We start from the raw sequence: 18,788 nt of genomic DNA, 5'->3' as shown, positions 1-18,788 counted from the left end.
TGTGGTGCTCATCTTGCTTTTAGGCCGAGGGAGCTGGCGTTTGTCCACAGACAGCATTTCTGGGTCATGTGCCAGCATGACTAAAACCGCTTCTGGCGCAACAGAACACAGTGACAGAAACCAGAGCACACGGAAACACCTTCCCACCACAGTGGTACCTATTTATCTACTTGCACTGGTGTGCTTTTGAACTGCTAGGTTGGCAGGAGCTGGGACAGAGCAACGGAAGCTCACCCCATGGTGGGGATTCAAACCACCGACCTTCTATTTGGCAAGCCCAGGAGGCTCAGTGGCTTAGACCACAGTGCTACCAATTTGGAATCTGGCCTGCCTGATCAAGATGGTCTCCCACCCCTTGTGTGGACAATACTAAACTAGATGGGCCAGTGGCCTGACAGGCTATAAGGCAGCTTCTATATACCCAACATCAGACAGGGATGGGGAGCCTATGGTCTTGCAGCTGTAACTGGACTACAATTCTCATCGCACTGGGTAATGGGCCACCCTAGCAATGTTGCTTTGGATTAATGGGAGTCAGGAGTGAAGCAACATCTGAGCCATTCCTTAAGAGTAACATCCTCTCTTACAATAGAAAAATTCTTCAGGGAGGACCCACTGGAAGTAATTTACAAGCGGGGCACAAGCCACGGGACTGAAATGAAATGACAAGCTCCAGCACGGCTCCTGTTTATATCAGTTGGGATTTATGTGTCATCAAATCTGTTTGGCTGGCTGACAGTGGTACTGTAATTAAGTAGAATTAAGATTTTTTTTTTTTGTCCTTTCCCTTCTAAAGCACTTTCATTGGATTACAAGGATGTCACACAGTTGATTTATGAAACCAGTTGTGCAAGGCTTGTCTTTAATGGTAGGAAACTGAAAATGCTTCCTTCCTTTAGGCTCGCTACATTGAGAAGTAGAAGTTGTGAGTATTCCACCTCTAATAAGTGTTGCAGATTATCAACCGACTGAATAGCAATGTTTATCTACCACTCACCAGAAGAATCTAATATGCATTTGACAGTGCCGTCTGCACTGGAAGCTGGGTTTGGCACAAAGCTGCTCAGCCCAAACATGGAAGTTTCTCAGGCTTTGATTTGCAATGTAGCAAAACTGTACATAGCTGGAAATTCTGCAGATTGAATACTGCAAATATGGCCTGTGGTGTGAGCCAACTCTGTCCTTAGGGGGGGCCAAGGGTCATAGTGACCCCAAGACAACCCTCTAGGGTGGGAACCTTTTTGGCTCCACAGGCCACATGTGACAGATGCAAACCTCTTTGCGGTGAGACAGTTGCTGAAATGAAGTGGGGTGGACTTGCCTTGCTGCTTGCTATGTTCTTTGAAAATACAGTCAAACTGAGCTGGTTTGACTGCACCAGGGAGTTTCCTCTCTGGGATCCAAGAGGTTCTGCAGTTCTTCTCCTGTCTCCATCTCCCCTGTCTCTGGCTGCCTGGTCTCTTCCTCCCGTCTCCCCTCTTCCACCACCGGCAGCTGACTGACGAGGAGCACAGCACCCCACCAGTCACTGGTCCCTTCCCCTGGATCATCTTCCACTGCACCTGCTTCCTCTGCCTACACATCCCTCCACTCCTTGGCTCCTGCCCATCCCTGACACCTGTGGTTTGCCAATGAACTCTAAACCTACACGTAAATCAGGTGGCACAACCAGCTTCAAACCATTGCTTGATATCCTAGTTTGTCCACCTTTCGCACACCACCCTGACATTGGTTCAAGCCTAAGAAGAAATGATTGTTTGGGCTTTGCAAGCCAGTAATATGTGAATGTGATGCCTAAATGCGGCTGCAGTTAGCATAGTTGTAATGCTAAACCACAGTTAAATGAGACCAGGGAAGACAGCAAAGGAATTCAAACCAAGGAGAAGGGGCGGGAGATATGCCTGTCCCCGGCCTATGTAAAGACCACTGAGATGATTCTTCACATCTGGAGTATGCGGAAGGGCTAAGGAATGGGAGTCACGCAATTCCTGCACGTGCATAATGCAGAACAGCCCCGTTAACCTGACATTTACTGTCAAATGAGGCAGAGGGGATAACAGCACAGGAAAGGCAGCAGAGTCAAGGCAACCAGCCATAAGCAACGCATTGCAGTCCCGGTTTGAGGGTGGTTCTATTTTGAGTTATCTGCGTTGACCATGTGGCCTCAGCTGTAGAAAAAACTGCTCAACAGAGGGCCTGAAAAACACAAGCACGTCAGAGTTACAAGAAGCTGGGGACTAGAAGAGCAGTGCACAATTCAAGCTGGAGGCTTCTGTTTGGGGAAAGAAGCAGGCTGTAAATCAAAAGAGTGGAGAAAGGGCTCTTCACAAACCTCTTCCTTGGAAAGGAAAACAGCAACCTGCACCACAATCTGTCAATACAATGTCTCTGTATTTACTGTGCATATTCCTTCAAATCGTGGAACACCAGTGCATTATGTTGACTCATTCAGGCATACCAGTAGCCATCAACTGTACACACGGCAAGCTTTGAATATATAAAATCATTCTAGGCTGGCACTTTACTGAGGCTTAGTTAAAGAGACCACTTACATGATTAATACTCCAAGATAAGTGATGTTGCACAACTTCCAGAATTCACATTTGGCAAGGCCTACAAGAATGCAGTTTTGCTATCACTCTCCCAGAAGAGTGAGTGATTCAAAGAATGCAATGTGCTACGTTCTGGAAAAGTCTGTCCTTGGTATCCTGTACGTGTTTGTTCATCTTTATTCTAGTGAAACATCCGGAATAGCTTGTACCACTATGGATTTTGCTGCAGAATAATGGCTGAAGTGGACTCAACTTTCTTCTTTTAGAAAAGTTCTGCTGCATTCATTCTAGAGATTTTTTAAAATAAAAATCAAGACTCATTCATATTGATGCAGCACTTCTGCCCAAAACTGAATTTGGTGGCAGATCTGAGATTATGGTGAATTTATCCACAGAACCTATAGAATGAATTATTATGACATGCTTCTAATGGCCCTGGAAACATTCTACTGCTCAGCATGACATCACAGAAAGACTTCACTCATCCAGCCTTGTAAAACAAACAAGGAAACAAGCCAACAAACCAGTGAGTTCCCAAAAGCCTGTTGGAATAAAACAATAATTCATCAACCAACAATTTGCTGCCCTTTCATGACACCAAAAATCAGTTGGCTTAGGCTGCCACCTCACTCTGCCTAATGCTAGGGCCAGGCCTTTCCAGGTGACATAGGCTGTAACACAGAGCCAAGATCCCTGATTTCAATGTTTCCAAGCTTGCCTTGTCCTGTGCGGGACTGTAGCCATACGGCAGAGTTCCTCAAATACGTTCTGAAAAGGAAACTTATTTTTAGGAAAAACAAAAAAAAACATTCCAACTGTATTAACGGAAGCCTGTTTTAGGATATACTCATCTATTTCTGCTTTTACCAACTTTCCTGCCTTATCAACATGAAACCCGGCATTTCCCAATTTTATTTTGTCATCTGCCAAATAGGCCTCAAGCTAAAGTTTGTCCTGAGGAAACCAGAAGCAGTGATAAGACTTGGTGAGAACGTGCGATGTCTCTCAGCAATTCTTCCATTTACAGGAAGCATTTTTCATATTACTATAATATTTCTTCAAAAACATGCACCCATTAAGATAGCCAAGGATGGCTAAAGAAAAGAAAATGCTCAATAAGTCAAAGACACAACTCAGCTATTATAAATGCCTAAATTCAAAACTTTTATCAAATTAAACAAGGCTCTCAGGTGTTTTGAAACTATTATTTTCTGGCGTTTAAAAAGGCAACACAGCCTCCACAAGTACAGGGGACTTACTAGCTGTAGACTGTCACTGGGGAACATGTGGAGGGCAATGGTGACAGGAATGGCGGAAGGGACCTAGTGCATTTGTGAACACACTTTCCTCCTTGCAGGTTGACTATTCAGAATGCCCCAAAAGGCTAAACACAGTACCAGTTAAGCCATCCTACTCAACTTTCTCTCCTTATAAATAGCTCCTAGTTCAAGAAACATATGTGGCAGTTATTCCAGATTAATTAATCCATAATTAAAAATGCAACCTTTCTTTTTAAACTGACAAGCACCCGAACTACCCACCACCATTTTTAGATTTTAACAGTTTTTCTGCCAGACAAACTTAGGGCAGGGGCTGAGCTAGGCAGTCTTCATGTATATTTCAGACTTATGACCCTCAAAGATAAAATGACCCCCTGGATCCAATGTGGGCTACATAAAATAATCCCTAAAAAGCAGTCTAATATTTGTGTGCCAGGAGAGATTCTGCCTTTTCTTTCACAAACTCTTATTAAAGCACTGCCTAAGTACACCACTGGTTGCTTGGTGATACTGATGCTTTATGATGTCACTGTTGTCATAGAAACCAATTGTCCACACAAGTGAAAATCCCATCTGCCACTAGAAGAGCATGGGAAGCTAAGAGAGGAGGCAACACCTTGAGTCTGGCAGGATCAAAGCTGCTCAACTAAAACACCATCACCACCGCTCTATGGCCCTGGGGACAGCTCCACCCTAAAACAACAGATATGGCACATGAAATCGACTGGTTGCGCAGTCAGGCGGCCGTATGTAAAGTAAACCACTACTGCCCCGAAGGACAGAAAGACCAGGATCGCAAAATGATCTGTTTTGTTGATGTATCCAGCTTAAATATGAAGGACAAATGTCAGAGAGGAGGAGGATACAATCATCTTGACCTGGCGAGTTTGGAGGATAAAGAAGTTATTGTAATAAAAGACAACGAGCGAAACAATCCTAATAATACGGAAGGTGCGGTCTGCCTTTTCAAGCAAGGCTCCTCTGAGGAACTCAACGTTGTGAGCTGGCTGAGCAACGACCTTCAGAAATACGCAATTGGATTTCAGCACGCACTGAAACCTGCAAGTGGTTCTCGTAAAACTCAGCCCTACACCATCTCATCCGACAAACTGATCCCTACTACCCCTGGTCCAAGGGGATGCTCAGACGAACCTTCATATGTCAATAAACTCTGCTCCCTGGTTGTTCAAAAAGCACGCCAGGAGATCAAGGATAAACTGGAATGTAGCGGCATGCGCCAGCCCTCTACTGTTGACCGTAAGGTTTCAACTCCGGCATCCCCTGATAGTTGTTCAGAAAAGCCGTGGTCCATGGATTTGCATGCAAAAGACATTTTCGGCATGGCTTTAAAGATGATACAGCAACACTTAGTGGAAAAAAACAGGGAAGCTGTCCGTGAGTCGCATTCCACTACCCCAAGCTACACTCACAGGGAGTCCGCTAATTATGACCGGGCTGGAGCATGTCAAAGACCCATATCTACCCCAGTGGCAGGTGGGTTACAAGATCCTCACCATGAACCAAAGCCAGGTATATCCGGGATCCTTTTGTCACTCGTCCAAAAGGTCTTGCGCGATGCTGCTTCAAGTATCGAGGACAGCGTCTGCGATGGGCACCGGGCTTATAAGCCACCCCCCACTTCGTAAATCAGGCTCAGGAGGGAAAAGGCCTTATCAAAAACAGACTAATGGAAGACGGGATATGTATGGCAATATGGATCAGATAAGCAAACAATTTATTGACCAGTTGGTGTGATCTGTGATGAAGTTGAGTCCAATCCTAGCCAAGGCAACCAGTGGTTCCAATTTAGTGACTGGTGACATCTCAAGAGAAGTGCAACTGTCACAATTGCTCATCATAAACCTCAGAAGGGCAAAAAAGAAGAAGACCTTTCTCCTGTGGGGGAAATCTGACAGGAGGCAACTGGGTCTAATTCATTCTGGGCACAATGGTTAACACACATAACCAGAAGGTCAATGTTTTATAGAGTAGAGAGTTCAAGGTTATGCCTCCTCCCGCACAGTTAATGGTTGCTTCTTAACTTGCTGCCCAAACTGAGGTCGACAAAATAAGAACGATGGAGAATTGTCTGGGAAGAGCTATAGCAAGGGGGGATATATGGAAAGAGTTGCTGAGATACACCGGAAAACAACAGATGGATGCCACCGTGGGAAAGACACTCAACTGGCTCCTTGCTACCATGGCAGGAGCCAACTTGTCCCTCTCTTATTGCTTCAGCCCAGCCTAGGCACCTAACCCACTCTTCTTTGGAACAACAACTGCCACTATTATTTAAAAACAACAGCACAACAACACCAACCAACAACAGCAGACACAGTGAATTCAACTGGTAGATAAAATTGTAGCTGGGCAAGATCATCAATTAAAAACATTGTAAAAACTGAAAGCCGAAGGAGACTCTTTTGTTAATCCACCGGACAGGTTCCCCCCCCCACCAGGTGCTACTACACAGGTTCTCCGTGAGCTTAGTAGAATGCTGCTTTAAGAAAGCCAAGGTTCTCCAGCTGGAAGGTGCTATTCAAAACCAGGCAAATTAAGAATGCTTTTGCTTAATTTGCATTCTTAGCAATGACCATGAAATGCTTGTTTTGCAGAACTTGGATGAGGTTTTGGGCAGTGATTAGGAAACAGGGCTTAACTTCTAGAGGAGTAAGATACAGTATAGGGAAAAGGGGACATAGAGGGACAGACTAGGGGCAAAACTCACCTTCATATCGCAGGATCTCTTACTGCCTGCCTGATTTAACTTTCTCAACATATCCATTACAGTGGTACCTCGGGTTACCGCTAACCCAGAAATATTACCTTGGGTTAAGAACTTTGCTTCAGGATGAGAACAGAAATTGTGCAGCGGCAGCGCAGCGGCAGCAGGAGACCCCATTAGCTAAAGTGGTGCTTCAGGTTAAGAACAGTTTCAGGTTAAGAACAGACCTCCAGAATGAATTAAGTTCTTAACCCGAGGTACCATTGCATTTATTGCTAAGATTTGGCAGGGTGGGGGTAAACCACATCGTGGAGTGTGGTCATAGCCATGCATGCTAACTTCTAGACCAATTGATCTTAAAAACTTTTTAATGGCTCAAGAACATGGGCTTGTTCACAGAACACCTTCAAAGTGATCCCACCAAATGATCACAAAACACATCACCTTTTAACTCAGGTTGCATTTTGGGGTATTTTCCAAGACAGTAGATAGGGAAGACACCACCATTACTCTTATGTGTGAAACTCACGGGCTCCTGGTATCAGGTGGCAAGGCAATGGGAGGTTTCATCACTGAAATGGGGCTGGGAAGGTGCACAGACTTTTTAGGTAGTAGAGGGAAGCAGAATTGTGACTTTATGTGGCTACAGTGCAAAACCCAATTAGCACATTTCAGGAGGAGGCTGCTCTGCGCCTCTTGGAGCCACCAGTGCCACACAACTGCTGGAATAATCCCCACTCACCACTGCAGCTCCAAGACTGGGAGGAAAGCTGGAAACACCCGAGGGCATTCTCCCTCTCTCTCTCTCACACACACAATGGCAACAAGCACAATCGTGGTGACCAGGGGAGCATCTCCTTTAATGACAAAGTATGATATGCTGGGTCATAAGAAACAGTTTTCAAAAGGTGTGAACCATTTATGAAAAGTCCTTTCAGGTTTCACATTGCCGTCACTCCCTTGTGCAGAAAAAAAAGTGCTCAGAGGCCAGCTTGTACTAGGTGAACCACCTGTAACAGGAATGAAGACAAGCGCCAGTGGACTACAGAAACTGATGAAGAGCTACATTTTGATATGCAGACCCTGTTTCAGTTGTATGAGTGAATGTGGATGGTATTCTGAACAGTTATCATCTCTGTAGGTAGTAAAGGTCATAGGGAGGGTAACAAACATGGAATGTAGCAGGCCCACAACTCACACAGGGTCTATGTTCCAGGGATTGCACCTAAAGCCAAAACTGCGTATAGTCAAAACCCATTGGGTTCAATAGTGAGTGGGATTGCCAAAGTCATTTCCCCCAGAACCCTACACCTTTCTCACCCCCTTTTAATTTTTTGGGTAAAGCTGAATGCACGTAAGTTAAAAGCGTGCAAGTTGCAATGCGCTCTACGTGGGGCTACCTTTGAAGGTGACTCGGAAACTACAACTAATCCAGAATGCGGCAGCTAGACTGGTGACTGGGGGCGGCCGCCGAGACCATATAACACCGGTCTTGAAAGACCTACATTGGCTCCCAGTACGTTTCCGAGCACAATTCAAAGTGTTGGTGTTGACCTTTAAAGCCCTAAACGGCCTCGGCCCAGTATACCTGAAGGAGCGTCTCCACCCCCATCGTTCTGCCCAGACACTGAGGTCCAGCTCCAAGGGCCTCCTGGCGGTTTCCTCATTGCGAGAAGCAAAGCTACAGGGAACCAGGCAGAGGGCCTTCTCGGTAGTGGCGCCCGCCCTGTGGAACGCCCTCCCAGCAGATGTCAAAGCGATAAATAACTACCTGACATTTAGAAGACATCTTAAGGCAGCCCTGTTCAGGGAAGTTTTTAATTTGTGATATTTTACTGTATTCTTTGTTTTTATGGAAGCCGCCCAGAGTGGCTGGGGAAACCCAGCCAGATGGGCGGGGTACAAATAATAAATTATTATTATTATTATTGCAGACTTAGTGTCCCCCCTTGTTCGGGCTGTACATTGTGAGGTATCTTTGACAACCATTTTATTCAATGACATACTGCATGAATGTCTGGTAATTTTTAACCCATACGAAAAAGCAATGTATTTTATCACCCAGTCCACAGATCTTTTTCTACTACAGCTATATCCAGGCACTATAATTGTTAATGTCCTTATCCAAAGCCGCCCACGGTCTTAAGATTTAGCATTTATGGGTATTCCAAGTGCTGCTGTACAGGCTGATGGAAGTCATAGTCCAAAGCATTTGCAGGGTGCTGGCTGCATCATACAACCACAATACAGACTATAAAGGGACACATCAACAAGGCACAACTCAGCAATTTGAATCCCCACTGCATGCCCCATGCTTTAGCTCTCCCCATAGTATTTTGGTGAGTGGCTCATCACAAAAGCAGGTTCTTTTTTTTTAGTTCAGATAGGAATTTTCTGTTAAACAAGAAATGATTGCACATCATCTGTGTTTGTATTTCGTCCAGGAAATACTTCATATGTTAGCTATGTCAGCTGCTATAATCCTATAGGAGATATTTAGTTCTTTGGAACCTGGTAACAGAAATACTAAGGCTGGGATATTCTTAAATCTACTCTTTTGGTAACAATTTAATTTGGGATTTGAAATTAGCATGAACTCTACCAGAAGAGGGGAGAAATTAGCTTGTTTAGTATGCTTTATACTTAAAAGGAAATTGGTTGTTTCGACTCCTGGCTGACCTAAAGTATACTTGTCAGTATTTAGCAGCATGATCTGCTTCCCTTGTGAACTGCTTCAACTGAATGAGTGGAAAAAGTATCTACAGTACATCTTGACAGGGCTGCTGCATCTCACTATCTCTATGAATACCTCATATATGCTTGCCAACAGATCCATAATTCTGCTATACTTCTCAGATGTGACAGAAAGGCAGAATGATTTCGAATGGCCCCTTGTCAGTTGCAAAAGATCTTTCTGCTTTTTGTGCAGGTCACACACACAGCCATGTTGCCTAGACATCCCAAGGAGGATCATAGAATCATAGAACTGTAGAGTGGGAAGGGACCCTGAGAGCCATCTAGTCCAGCCCCTTGCAATTCTCTACTTTCTCAACACCTGTGTGCTGCCAAATGGCCAGTGAAAGAAGGGTCTGAGACCTGTACAACCCTTCCTTTCTCCCCAGCAAAAATGGGGCATCTGTGGCTCTCCAGATTATGCTGGGCTTCAACTCCCATCAATCCCCCACAATCTGCATGGCCAGTTACCAGGGATCAAAGGAGCTGGATTCCAATAAAGTCTTGGAGGGCTACCAGTGTCCCATCTCTGTTCTGGACAACACTGATTCTAAAATTCTGTTCTAGCATATTTCTTCGGGTCAGGTACTTCCCCTTCCCCTGCAAATGTAAAATTCTTGTTCAGAAAAAAAAAAGAGGATGCAGTTGCAGAGAATGGGATGGGAGTACCAATAGACAAAGGATCAGACATATTGAGCTTTACATTCCCAGCAGAAACCTCTTAAGCAGTCTCATTATCCCTAAACATCATTTAGCCAGGATTCCCTTTGATACATACTTATGGGTGAACTGGGGATTCCAACCCGTTTCAGCAACTGCAAGACTATGGATGGCTGCAGATCTTCTACATTAATTCAAAAAGGAGCAATTTTGTGTATCCAGTAAAAAAAAGCACAGAATGCAAGGTTGTAAAGCTACTGCCATGGAGATACATAGAATCATAGAATCATAGAGTTGGAAGAGACCACAAGGGCCATCGAGTCCAACCCCCTGCCAAGCAGGAAACACCATCAGAGCACTCCTGACATATGGTTGTCAAGCCTCTGCTTAAAGACCTCCAAAGAAGGAGACTCCACCACACTCCTTGGCAGCAAATTCCACTGTCGAACAGCTCTTACTGTCAGGAAGTTCTTCCTAATATTTAGGTGGAATCTTCTTTCTTGTAGTTTGAATCCATTGCTCCGTGTCCGCTTCTCTGGAGCAGCAGAAAACAACCTTTCTCCCTCCTCTATGTGACATCCTTTTATATATTTGAACATGGCTATCATATCCTCCCTTAACCTCCTCTTCTCCAGGCTAAACATGCCCAGCTCCCTTAGCCGTTCCTCATAAGGCATCGTTTCCAGGCCTTTGACCATTTTGGTTGCCCTCCTCTGGACACGTTCCAGTTTGTCAGTGTCCTTCTTGAACTGTGGTGCCCAGAACTGGACACAGTACTCCAGGTGAGGTCTGACCAGAGCAGAATACAGTGGCACTATAACTTCCCTTGATCTAGATACTATACTCCTATTGATGCAGCCCAGAATTGCATTGGCTTTTTTAGCTGCCGCGTCACACTGTTGGCTCATGTCAAGTTTGTGGTCAACCAAGACTCCTAGATCCTTTTCACATGTACTGCTCTCAAGCCAGGTGTCACCCATCTTGTATTTGTGCCTCTCATTTTTTTTGCCCAAGTGCAATACTTTACATTTCTCCCTGTTAAAATTCATCTTGTTTGTTTTGGCCCAGTTCTCTAATCTGTCAAGGTCGTTTTGAAGTGTGATCCTGTCCTCTGGGGTGTTAGCCACCCCTCCCAGTTTGGTGTCATCTGCAAATTTGATCAGGATGCCCTTGAGTCCATCATCCAAGTCGTTGATAAAGATGTTGAATAAGACCGGGCCCAAGACAGAACCCTGTGGCACCCCACTAGTCACTCTTCTCCAGGATGAAGAGGAACCATTGATGAGCACCCTTTGGGTCCGGTCAGTCAGCCAGTTACAAATCCACTGAGTGGTAGCATAGTCAAGACCGCATTTTACCAGCTTCTTTACAAGAATATCATGGGGCACCTTGTCAAATGCCTTGCTGAAATCAAGGTAGGCTACATCCACTGCGTTCCCTTCATCTACCAGGCTTGTAATTCTGTCAAAAAACGAGATCAGGTTAGTCTGACATGACTTATTTTTCAGAAATCCATGCTGACTATTGGTGATCACAGCATTCCTTTCTAGGTGCTCACAGATTGTTTGCTTGATGATCTGCTCCAGAATCTTCCCTGGTATTGATGTCAGACTGACTGGGCGGTAATTATTTGGGTCCTCTCTTTTCCCCTTTTTGAAAATAGGGACAACATTTGCCCTCCTCCAGTCTGCTGGGACTTCACCTGTTCTCCAGGAATTCTCAAAGATGATTGCCAGTGGTTCTGAGATCACATCTGCCAGTTCTTTTAATACTCTTGGATGCAGTTCATCTGGCCCTGGAGACTTGAATACATCTAAACTAGCCAAGTATTCTTGTACTATCTCCTTAGTTATTCTGGGCTGTGTTTTCTCTACTGAATCATTTGCTCCAAATTCTTCAGGTCGGGCATTGTTTTCTTTATCGGAGAAGACTGAGGCAAAGAAGGCATTGAGGAGTTCAGCCCTTTCTGTGTCCCCTGTTTGCATTTCACCATCTTCTCCTCTGAGTGACCCCACTGTTTCTTTGTTCTTCCTTTTGCTACGAACATACCCATAAAAGCCTTTTTTGATGCTTTTAACCTCTCTAGCAAGCCTGAGTTCATTCTGTGCTTTAGCTTTTCTGACTTTGTGTCTACACGTGCTGGCTATTTGTTTGAATTCCTCTTTGGTGGTTTCCCCCCTTTTCCATTTTTTGTACACATCCTTTTTTAATCTTAACTCAGTTAAAAGTTCTTTAGATAGCCACCCTGGCTTCTTTAGGCACCTTCCATGTTTCCGTCTCATTGGTATTGCCTGAAGTTGTGCTTTTACTATCTCCCTCTTAACAAACTCCCAGCCATCATGAACTCCCTTTCCTTTTAGTATTACTGTCCATGGGATCTCACCCAGCACTTCCCTAAGTTTTATGAAGTCGGCTTTCTTAAAGTCAAGAAATTGAGTCCTAGTATGCTTGGCTGCTCCTTTCCGTTGTATAGTAAACTTCAGAAGAGCATGATCACTTGCGCCTAATGATCCTTCCACTTCTACCCCACTAACCAGGTCATCAACATTGGTTAGGACCAGATCTAAAATGGCTGTTCCTCTTGTTGCTTCTCCCACTTTCTGGACAATGAAGTTGTCTGCAAGGCCAGTGAGGAATCTGTTTGACCTTATGCTCTTGGCTGAGTTTGACATCCAACAAATATCCGGGTAATTGAAGTCCCCCATTACTACTATCTCCCTTCCTTTTGCATGCTTGGCCATCTGTTCCAGGAAGGCATCATCTATGTCCTCCGTTTGGCTTGGGGATCTATAGTAAACTCCCACAATGAGGTCACTGTTATTCTTCTCTCCCTTAATTTTGACCCAAATGCTCTCACTTTGGCTTTGAGGTTCTAAATCTTGGATCTCTTCACAGGTATACACATCCCTGACATATAACGCCACTCCTCCTCCTTTCTTGTCTGGTCTGTTTCTCTGAAATAGATTGTATCCCTCCATTTTTACATTCCAATCGTGGGACTTATCCCACCAGGTTTCAGTGATGCCTATTATGTCATATTTAGTTTGCTGTACCAAGAGCTCAAGCTCATCTTGTTTATTTCCCATGCTTTGTGCATTAGTGTACATCATGGAAGGGATGGTTGGATTCTAAGGAAGAATGGGCAGAGCTCAGGGATTTGGAGATTGATGCCCATGGGAGGGTGGTAGGAGGATGGGGAAAGTGAAAAAGGCAACTCCAGAAGCCTTTGACCTTGGTGGGTTGGAGTCTAGGGAATGGAGAGCGGGATCAGGGGAGGGACTAAGCAGGTTGGCAGAGGAGTGTTCCACCACGGTGACACCCTGAGTCAGATACCTCCTGCTTCGAAGTGGGCCTGGCGCATCTCTCCTGTCAGTGAAGAGCTTCCACCTTTGCGGAAGGTGACAGAGTGAAATTGGATGCTTAACTGGCACAGAGTCCATCTCCATCTCCAAGGACATGGAGACACCAGCAGCAGCATGAACAAGCCTCACAGACCCAACTCATTCAAAGGAGCGCCTGTTTGCAGGCCAAGTCCCAGGGCACTGGCTGCTTGCCATGCTATCAGCTGTGTCTACCTCGCTCTTCAAATGGAAAGTGAGAGAGGCATATCACTTGTTGGATCAATACAGTTTGCACTTAGCCATCTATCTATACCTCTGATGTACCTGATGCACTTTTTAAGCTGTGCATTTCCTATGTAACCATAGACTCACAGCATTGTAGAGTTGGAAGGACCCTGAGGGTCATCCAGCCCAACCCCGTGCCAAGCAAGTTTACGCAGCAAAACCTTTGCACAGTACTCGTCCTAGCCCTCACTGCAGGACAAAGAACTCTTGATTCTTAGCTTGGTTTCTGCCAAACATTAAGGGGGGGGGGAAATCACTCCCCCCACACCAGACAAACACAATCAATTAGCACAAATGGTGAAGCCCACAGGTACTGGAATACCAAAATGAGGTGGAATCTGACCTCTTGGGTCATGCAGAAAGACGGGCGACTGGGGTTGGAATGGCTCACACTTCCTCTAACAATTGCTCATGGTTCTGCAGGGAAACTTGCTTCACCCTGGGAAGCTCCTAGCACAAAGGTTTGCGTGTATTGACTTGAGCAGGTCTGAGAAATCACATTCCAAGTACTGAATCAGGACTGTCTTGCTTCACTGCTTGTCTTCTTCATTTCAGGTTATTATGTGGGTGACTCCTTCTTAGCATATCCTACCAACATCAGGTAACTGACACAATATATCCCATGTATTGTGCAAATGTCTGAAATAGTGTCCCCACCCCACACTGCAAACCATCTTGGGAGATCTTGAAATAAAGCAACCCACGTAACTAAGTGAGCAACATATACATATCCCCCCTAGTGCAGAGAACAAATGAATTCCCTTTGTCCAGTGTTCGATTCTTAGAAGTGCCTGCAGCCCTGTAGAAGACTGTTCCCTGGTAAAATAAAACCACTGCAAAGAAGAAATACTGTTGTCAGCAAGAAAAACAGGGTTTGTAAAAGTCATCAGGTAGAACAAAAGGCAATTAGGAAAAGCAAGAGGGGTGGAAACTCCATTTTTCCTCCATCATAGCCAGGCTGGTGGGGTTTGAGCAAACCACTTCCCTTTACTTGTAGCACACAAGGGAATTGATTGGGTAATGATACATTTGCCCAGGAATGCTCACAGGTAAATGATGTGTTTTTATAGCTGCAAAGCATGGAGAGATTCAGCAGTTGTGGTTTTGGTTAAGCTTGCCACAGGGTTGTAGTGACAGAAACCTATTGTCTAGAACACATTAAGAAAGAGAACTGAAACACTCTTTCCAAGGCTGAACAACAGCAACCCCAAATCTCCCCAGTGAATTATACATCTATTTAGACTCTGGGAGGTGGAAATTATAATTCGCAAATCAGACCAAGGCCTGGTACAGATTTAATGCTGAACTATGATTTAACATTACAGAAAAAGTTTGCCCAAAATCCATATTGCAGCAGCTTCCCAGGGTTTTCAAACAGGCAAATTTCTCAAGTCCAAGATGGCGGAGAATGAACCACAGACCTTCTGCAAAGCAAAGTATGTACAGTGGTACCTCGGGTTACATACACTTCAGGTTACATACGCTTCAGGTTACAGACTCTGCTAACCCAGAAATAGTACCTTGGGATAAGAACTTTGCTTCAGGATGAGAACAGAAATTGTGCTCCGGCGGTGTGGCAGCAGCAGGAGGCCCATTAGCTAAAGTGGTGCTTCAGGTTAAGAACAGTTTCAGGTTAGGAACGGACCTCCGGAACGAATTAAGTACTTAACCCAAGGTACCACTGTATTCTACTAAGCTATGGAGTCTCCCTCACTTTTTTGCATGCATGAGGAAAATATGTAAAGATTTCAGTTTAGAACTAACCAGAGTTCCCCGTGGTGTCTGAACTGCAATTTGTTCCAAGTAGGGTTAATTAACCAACCAGGATATCAAACTGTGGCTGGATTCTTGATTGTTTTAAGCAAGGACTCACAGCTCCTGAAGTTGGGCAGTCACAGGGATCTTTGTTAATTCTAAAGTGAAAGCGAAAACTTTCAGTCTCCAAGTAAGAGGAGGGTGGGGTACGCAAACTCCAGCCTGGTGCAAGCGTATTCCCATAACGCGAGCTGAAATTTAAATTCACAATCAATTTTATACGACACTGAAAGACGGATTGGTTCATTAGCCTCTATTAGAGGCAAGGTTAACTTCTAACTACAAATAATGCTAAGGAGTTGAAGCACAGAAAAAGAAAGATGTTGTATTAAGAGCTGATTAGTCAAGGGGATTACTGTTTTAAATGCCTCAAGACATACATCCCCAAATACCACCCCAATTTTATGATCTTTTTTTAAAAAGCATTTTTGCTTAAACCCATTTGATTGAACTAAGATGCTCAAAATACCTTTTTATAATTATTTCCATTGCATATAAACATAACCTCCTGGAATTACTAAACTAGCCTGACTAAATATAGTGAGCAGCACTCATGTTGTTGGGGGTATCTTTCTCTGGTATGCAGCTAATATAAATAAAATGAGTGGAGAGAACCTGGCTGTATTCCATTGGCATTACATCACTCTTCCTTAATAGGAAACCTCTCTCCAACCAACAATTTGCTTCAGTGTCTCCATTTAAGTTCTCCGAAAGGATCATTTTGAAAGGCTAATGTCTTAATCAGAAACAGAATTTAAAGGACAGAAGTAATTTTCTTTGCAATTAGAACATTTAGAACTTCTACAGCTCTTGTTGCAACACAAAACAAACAGAGAATCTGCTTAAGGCTTTTAGTATTTTACAACCGAATTGGAAACAGCAGGGTTTACTTCTGTGTGAACATGTTTAGGATCATACTGATGTCCAATAATCATGGATGCCAAGTTGACATGCCATGATTCTCCCACATTTCAAGTGTAAACTTTCTAAATAGCTCTACATTTAGCATTTGCCATTCATTTTCAGCAATGGAAAGTCTGCTTTCAAGACAGTGTTAAGAGAAATACATTTGTGCGCTATTTTCTCCAGCACTGCTATTTTATCTAAGCATCACCGCACAGAAAATGCCAAGCAAGTCTAGGCTACTTAGTTCCTTATTTTGGGAATTGTGAAGAGCTACAGATTCCACTAGAGGCCTCTTACAGAATACAAGTCTCATTATAAACCAATAAATAACTGTCAACTGATCAGAGAAAACAGAAAACATTTGGGTACCAGGGTATGTTTTCCATTTTAGAAGTTTATATCAGCGTCTATCAGGCAGGACCTCTCTGAGGTTAGATTTGGAAGACCGCTGTCATAGGTTTCCAGGCTAACAGATGAGTTACAGTTAAAGGAGGGGGGAAGGAGAAAGGCTTGGCCTGCAGACTGACCCTTGACCTCCAGGATTGATGAAGCCTACCACTTTGGAACTGGCTTTTGCTGGACGGGGAGACAGGAAAAACAATTACTCTGGCAAGTCAAAAGCAGCATTGGCTATTCATCTTATGATTCACAGATCCAAATTAGCTGTCTCCGTACATAAAATTCCCAAGGTCAGTGCAAAGACAGTTTTTATTCCCTACCTAGATATTGCTACTTTAGGAAATCAATGAATAAAGTTCGAATACTATTCTGGGCTTCAGTCTTGCAGCCAAATTAGACAAGACATGGGTGATGCCCAATCTATTTAAAATTCTTTTAAAGCAGCAATGCCCTCCCCCCTATTTGTTCCATTAGGGGTTGTAGCTTGGAGAGTGGAAGCAATTTATATGGGGCATGGGGAGAGAACGCACCAGGAAAAAAATTAAAATCCCTCTCTCAGTGCTGTGTATTAAATCACTCTGGGCAGATCCTGTTAAATATGAGATAAATTTAGAGAGATGGAAGATCTGTTCATAATCTTTGTCTCATAACTTGACCACTGGAAGCATAGGCCAGATTCAGACAATCCTCCAAAGTAAGGCTAGAGACCATGGTTTGGATGTTCAGCAACCAGCAATGATAAGCCCTGGGGTCATACACCCTCTCATCTCCTTCCTCTGAGCGCAAGGTGAGAAAATGGCAATCCTCACACAAAAACAGGGCTTCAACTATAGCTGTAAAGAAATGCACAAAAGGAACAACAACTACAACAAAAGGCTGGACAGACTGGTGGTTTCCAGTGTGTTTCAGGAAATGTTAAATCAATCAAGGGAAAGTTTTATTTGATGAGCTGAGGTACGAAAAGTCTTACCAAATGAGTTATTTTTACATTATACTCTTCGGTATGGAGCAGGAAGATTTTTCATAACAAAAGTAAACGTAAAAAGGTAAAGAACCCTGGATGGTTAAGTCCAGTCAAAGGCAACTATGAGGTTGCGGCGCTCATCTCGTTTTCAGGCTGAGGGAGCCGGCGTTTGAACACAGACAGCTTTCCGGGTCATGTGGTATGACTAAACCGCTTCTGGCACAATGGAACACTGTGATGGAAGCCACAGCGTAAGGAAACACTGTTTACCTTCTGCTGCAGTGGTACCTATTTAACTACTTGCAATGGCGCACTTTTGAACTGCTACGTTTAGACCACAGCGCCACCTGCGTCCCCATAACAAAAGTAACACACTGGGAGCTACCAATCTATGCAGCAAGCTGTTTTCTTCAAAATTAGAAGTTTGGATAACCATTATTTTACTCATCAGCACCAAACCATGGTTTGAAATCCATGCATAAAGCAAACCATTGCACTCTTCAAGCAATATTACTTCCATTACTGAACACACTGAATGTTCCCCATCCTATACCACCTCAGCCTTGCAGATGTAGTTGTAATGCATGAAGGCTTCCAAGTCAACTGGAACCCTCTTGGTTCCAGAGAAGCCCTTTTGTGTGGAACTGAATCTGCAAAGACTCCATTGATACTGATGTTTGTGCAGATGTTAGAAGTGGAGCTACTTGGTGCATCCCTATTCCCACGCTGAACAATCTACTCACAGGACTGAACAGCAAATTATCCCTTCCTGTTAGCTAGAAGCAGAAACTTCCCGTTGTTCATAGTTACACAGCTTAACTGAGTTTTAATTGAAGTCAACTTTACCCTTGGTATAATGAAATATACAGGAGAACAGCTTGCTCCACTTTTCACTGAAAACTATACCCAAGCTTCTGTTGCTATCTGAGTTTCAAAAGATCTTTTTTGCGGTTCCAGGAATGTTCCCCGAGTATGAAGAGCAATTTGGTGTTATTCTCAAAACACTGATATAAATAATAGTAAAACTATGTTTATAACACATCAATCAAGACTTAAGTTGAAACAAAACTTGGACCTAAATTGTGACGAGTGATAGATGATGCAACTATTGTTCTGTGCAGTGTTGCT

General features: G+C 43.9%; 1 protein-coding gene across 12 annotated transcripts in view; it reads right to left on the bottom strand.

The window, feature by feature from the left end:
- Window positions 1–18,788, bottom strand: part of PALLD (palladin, cytoskeletal associated protein) — a 219,867-nt gene that overhangs the window by 44,964 nt on the left and 156,115 nt on the right. The window contains exon 1 of one of the 12 annotated variants that reach the window (XM_083457027.1): window positions 2,553–2,949. The exons of 10 other annotated variants lie outside the window; for them this stretch is intronic. In XM_083457027.1, coding sequence (XP_083313153.1) covers window positions 2,553–2,554 — 2 coding nt within the window. In that variant the 5' untranslated portion in view covers window positions 2,555–2,949. Of the gene's footprint in view, window positions 1–2,552; window positions 2,950–18,788 lie in introns of those variants that run through there. One more of the 12 variants, XM_083457037.1, reaches the window with a different exon arrangement.

Source organism: Podarcis tiliguerta (assembly GCF_965153285.1).
Source record: "Podarcis tiliguerta genome assembly, chromosome: 9".
NCBI lineage: Eukaryota > Metazoa > Chordata > Lepidosauria > Squamata > Lacertidae > Podarcis > Podarcis tiliguerta.
The sequence above is the reverse complement of the archived record's forward strand: the minus strand, read 5'-3'. Positions and strand labels throughout refer to the sequence as shown.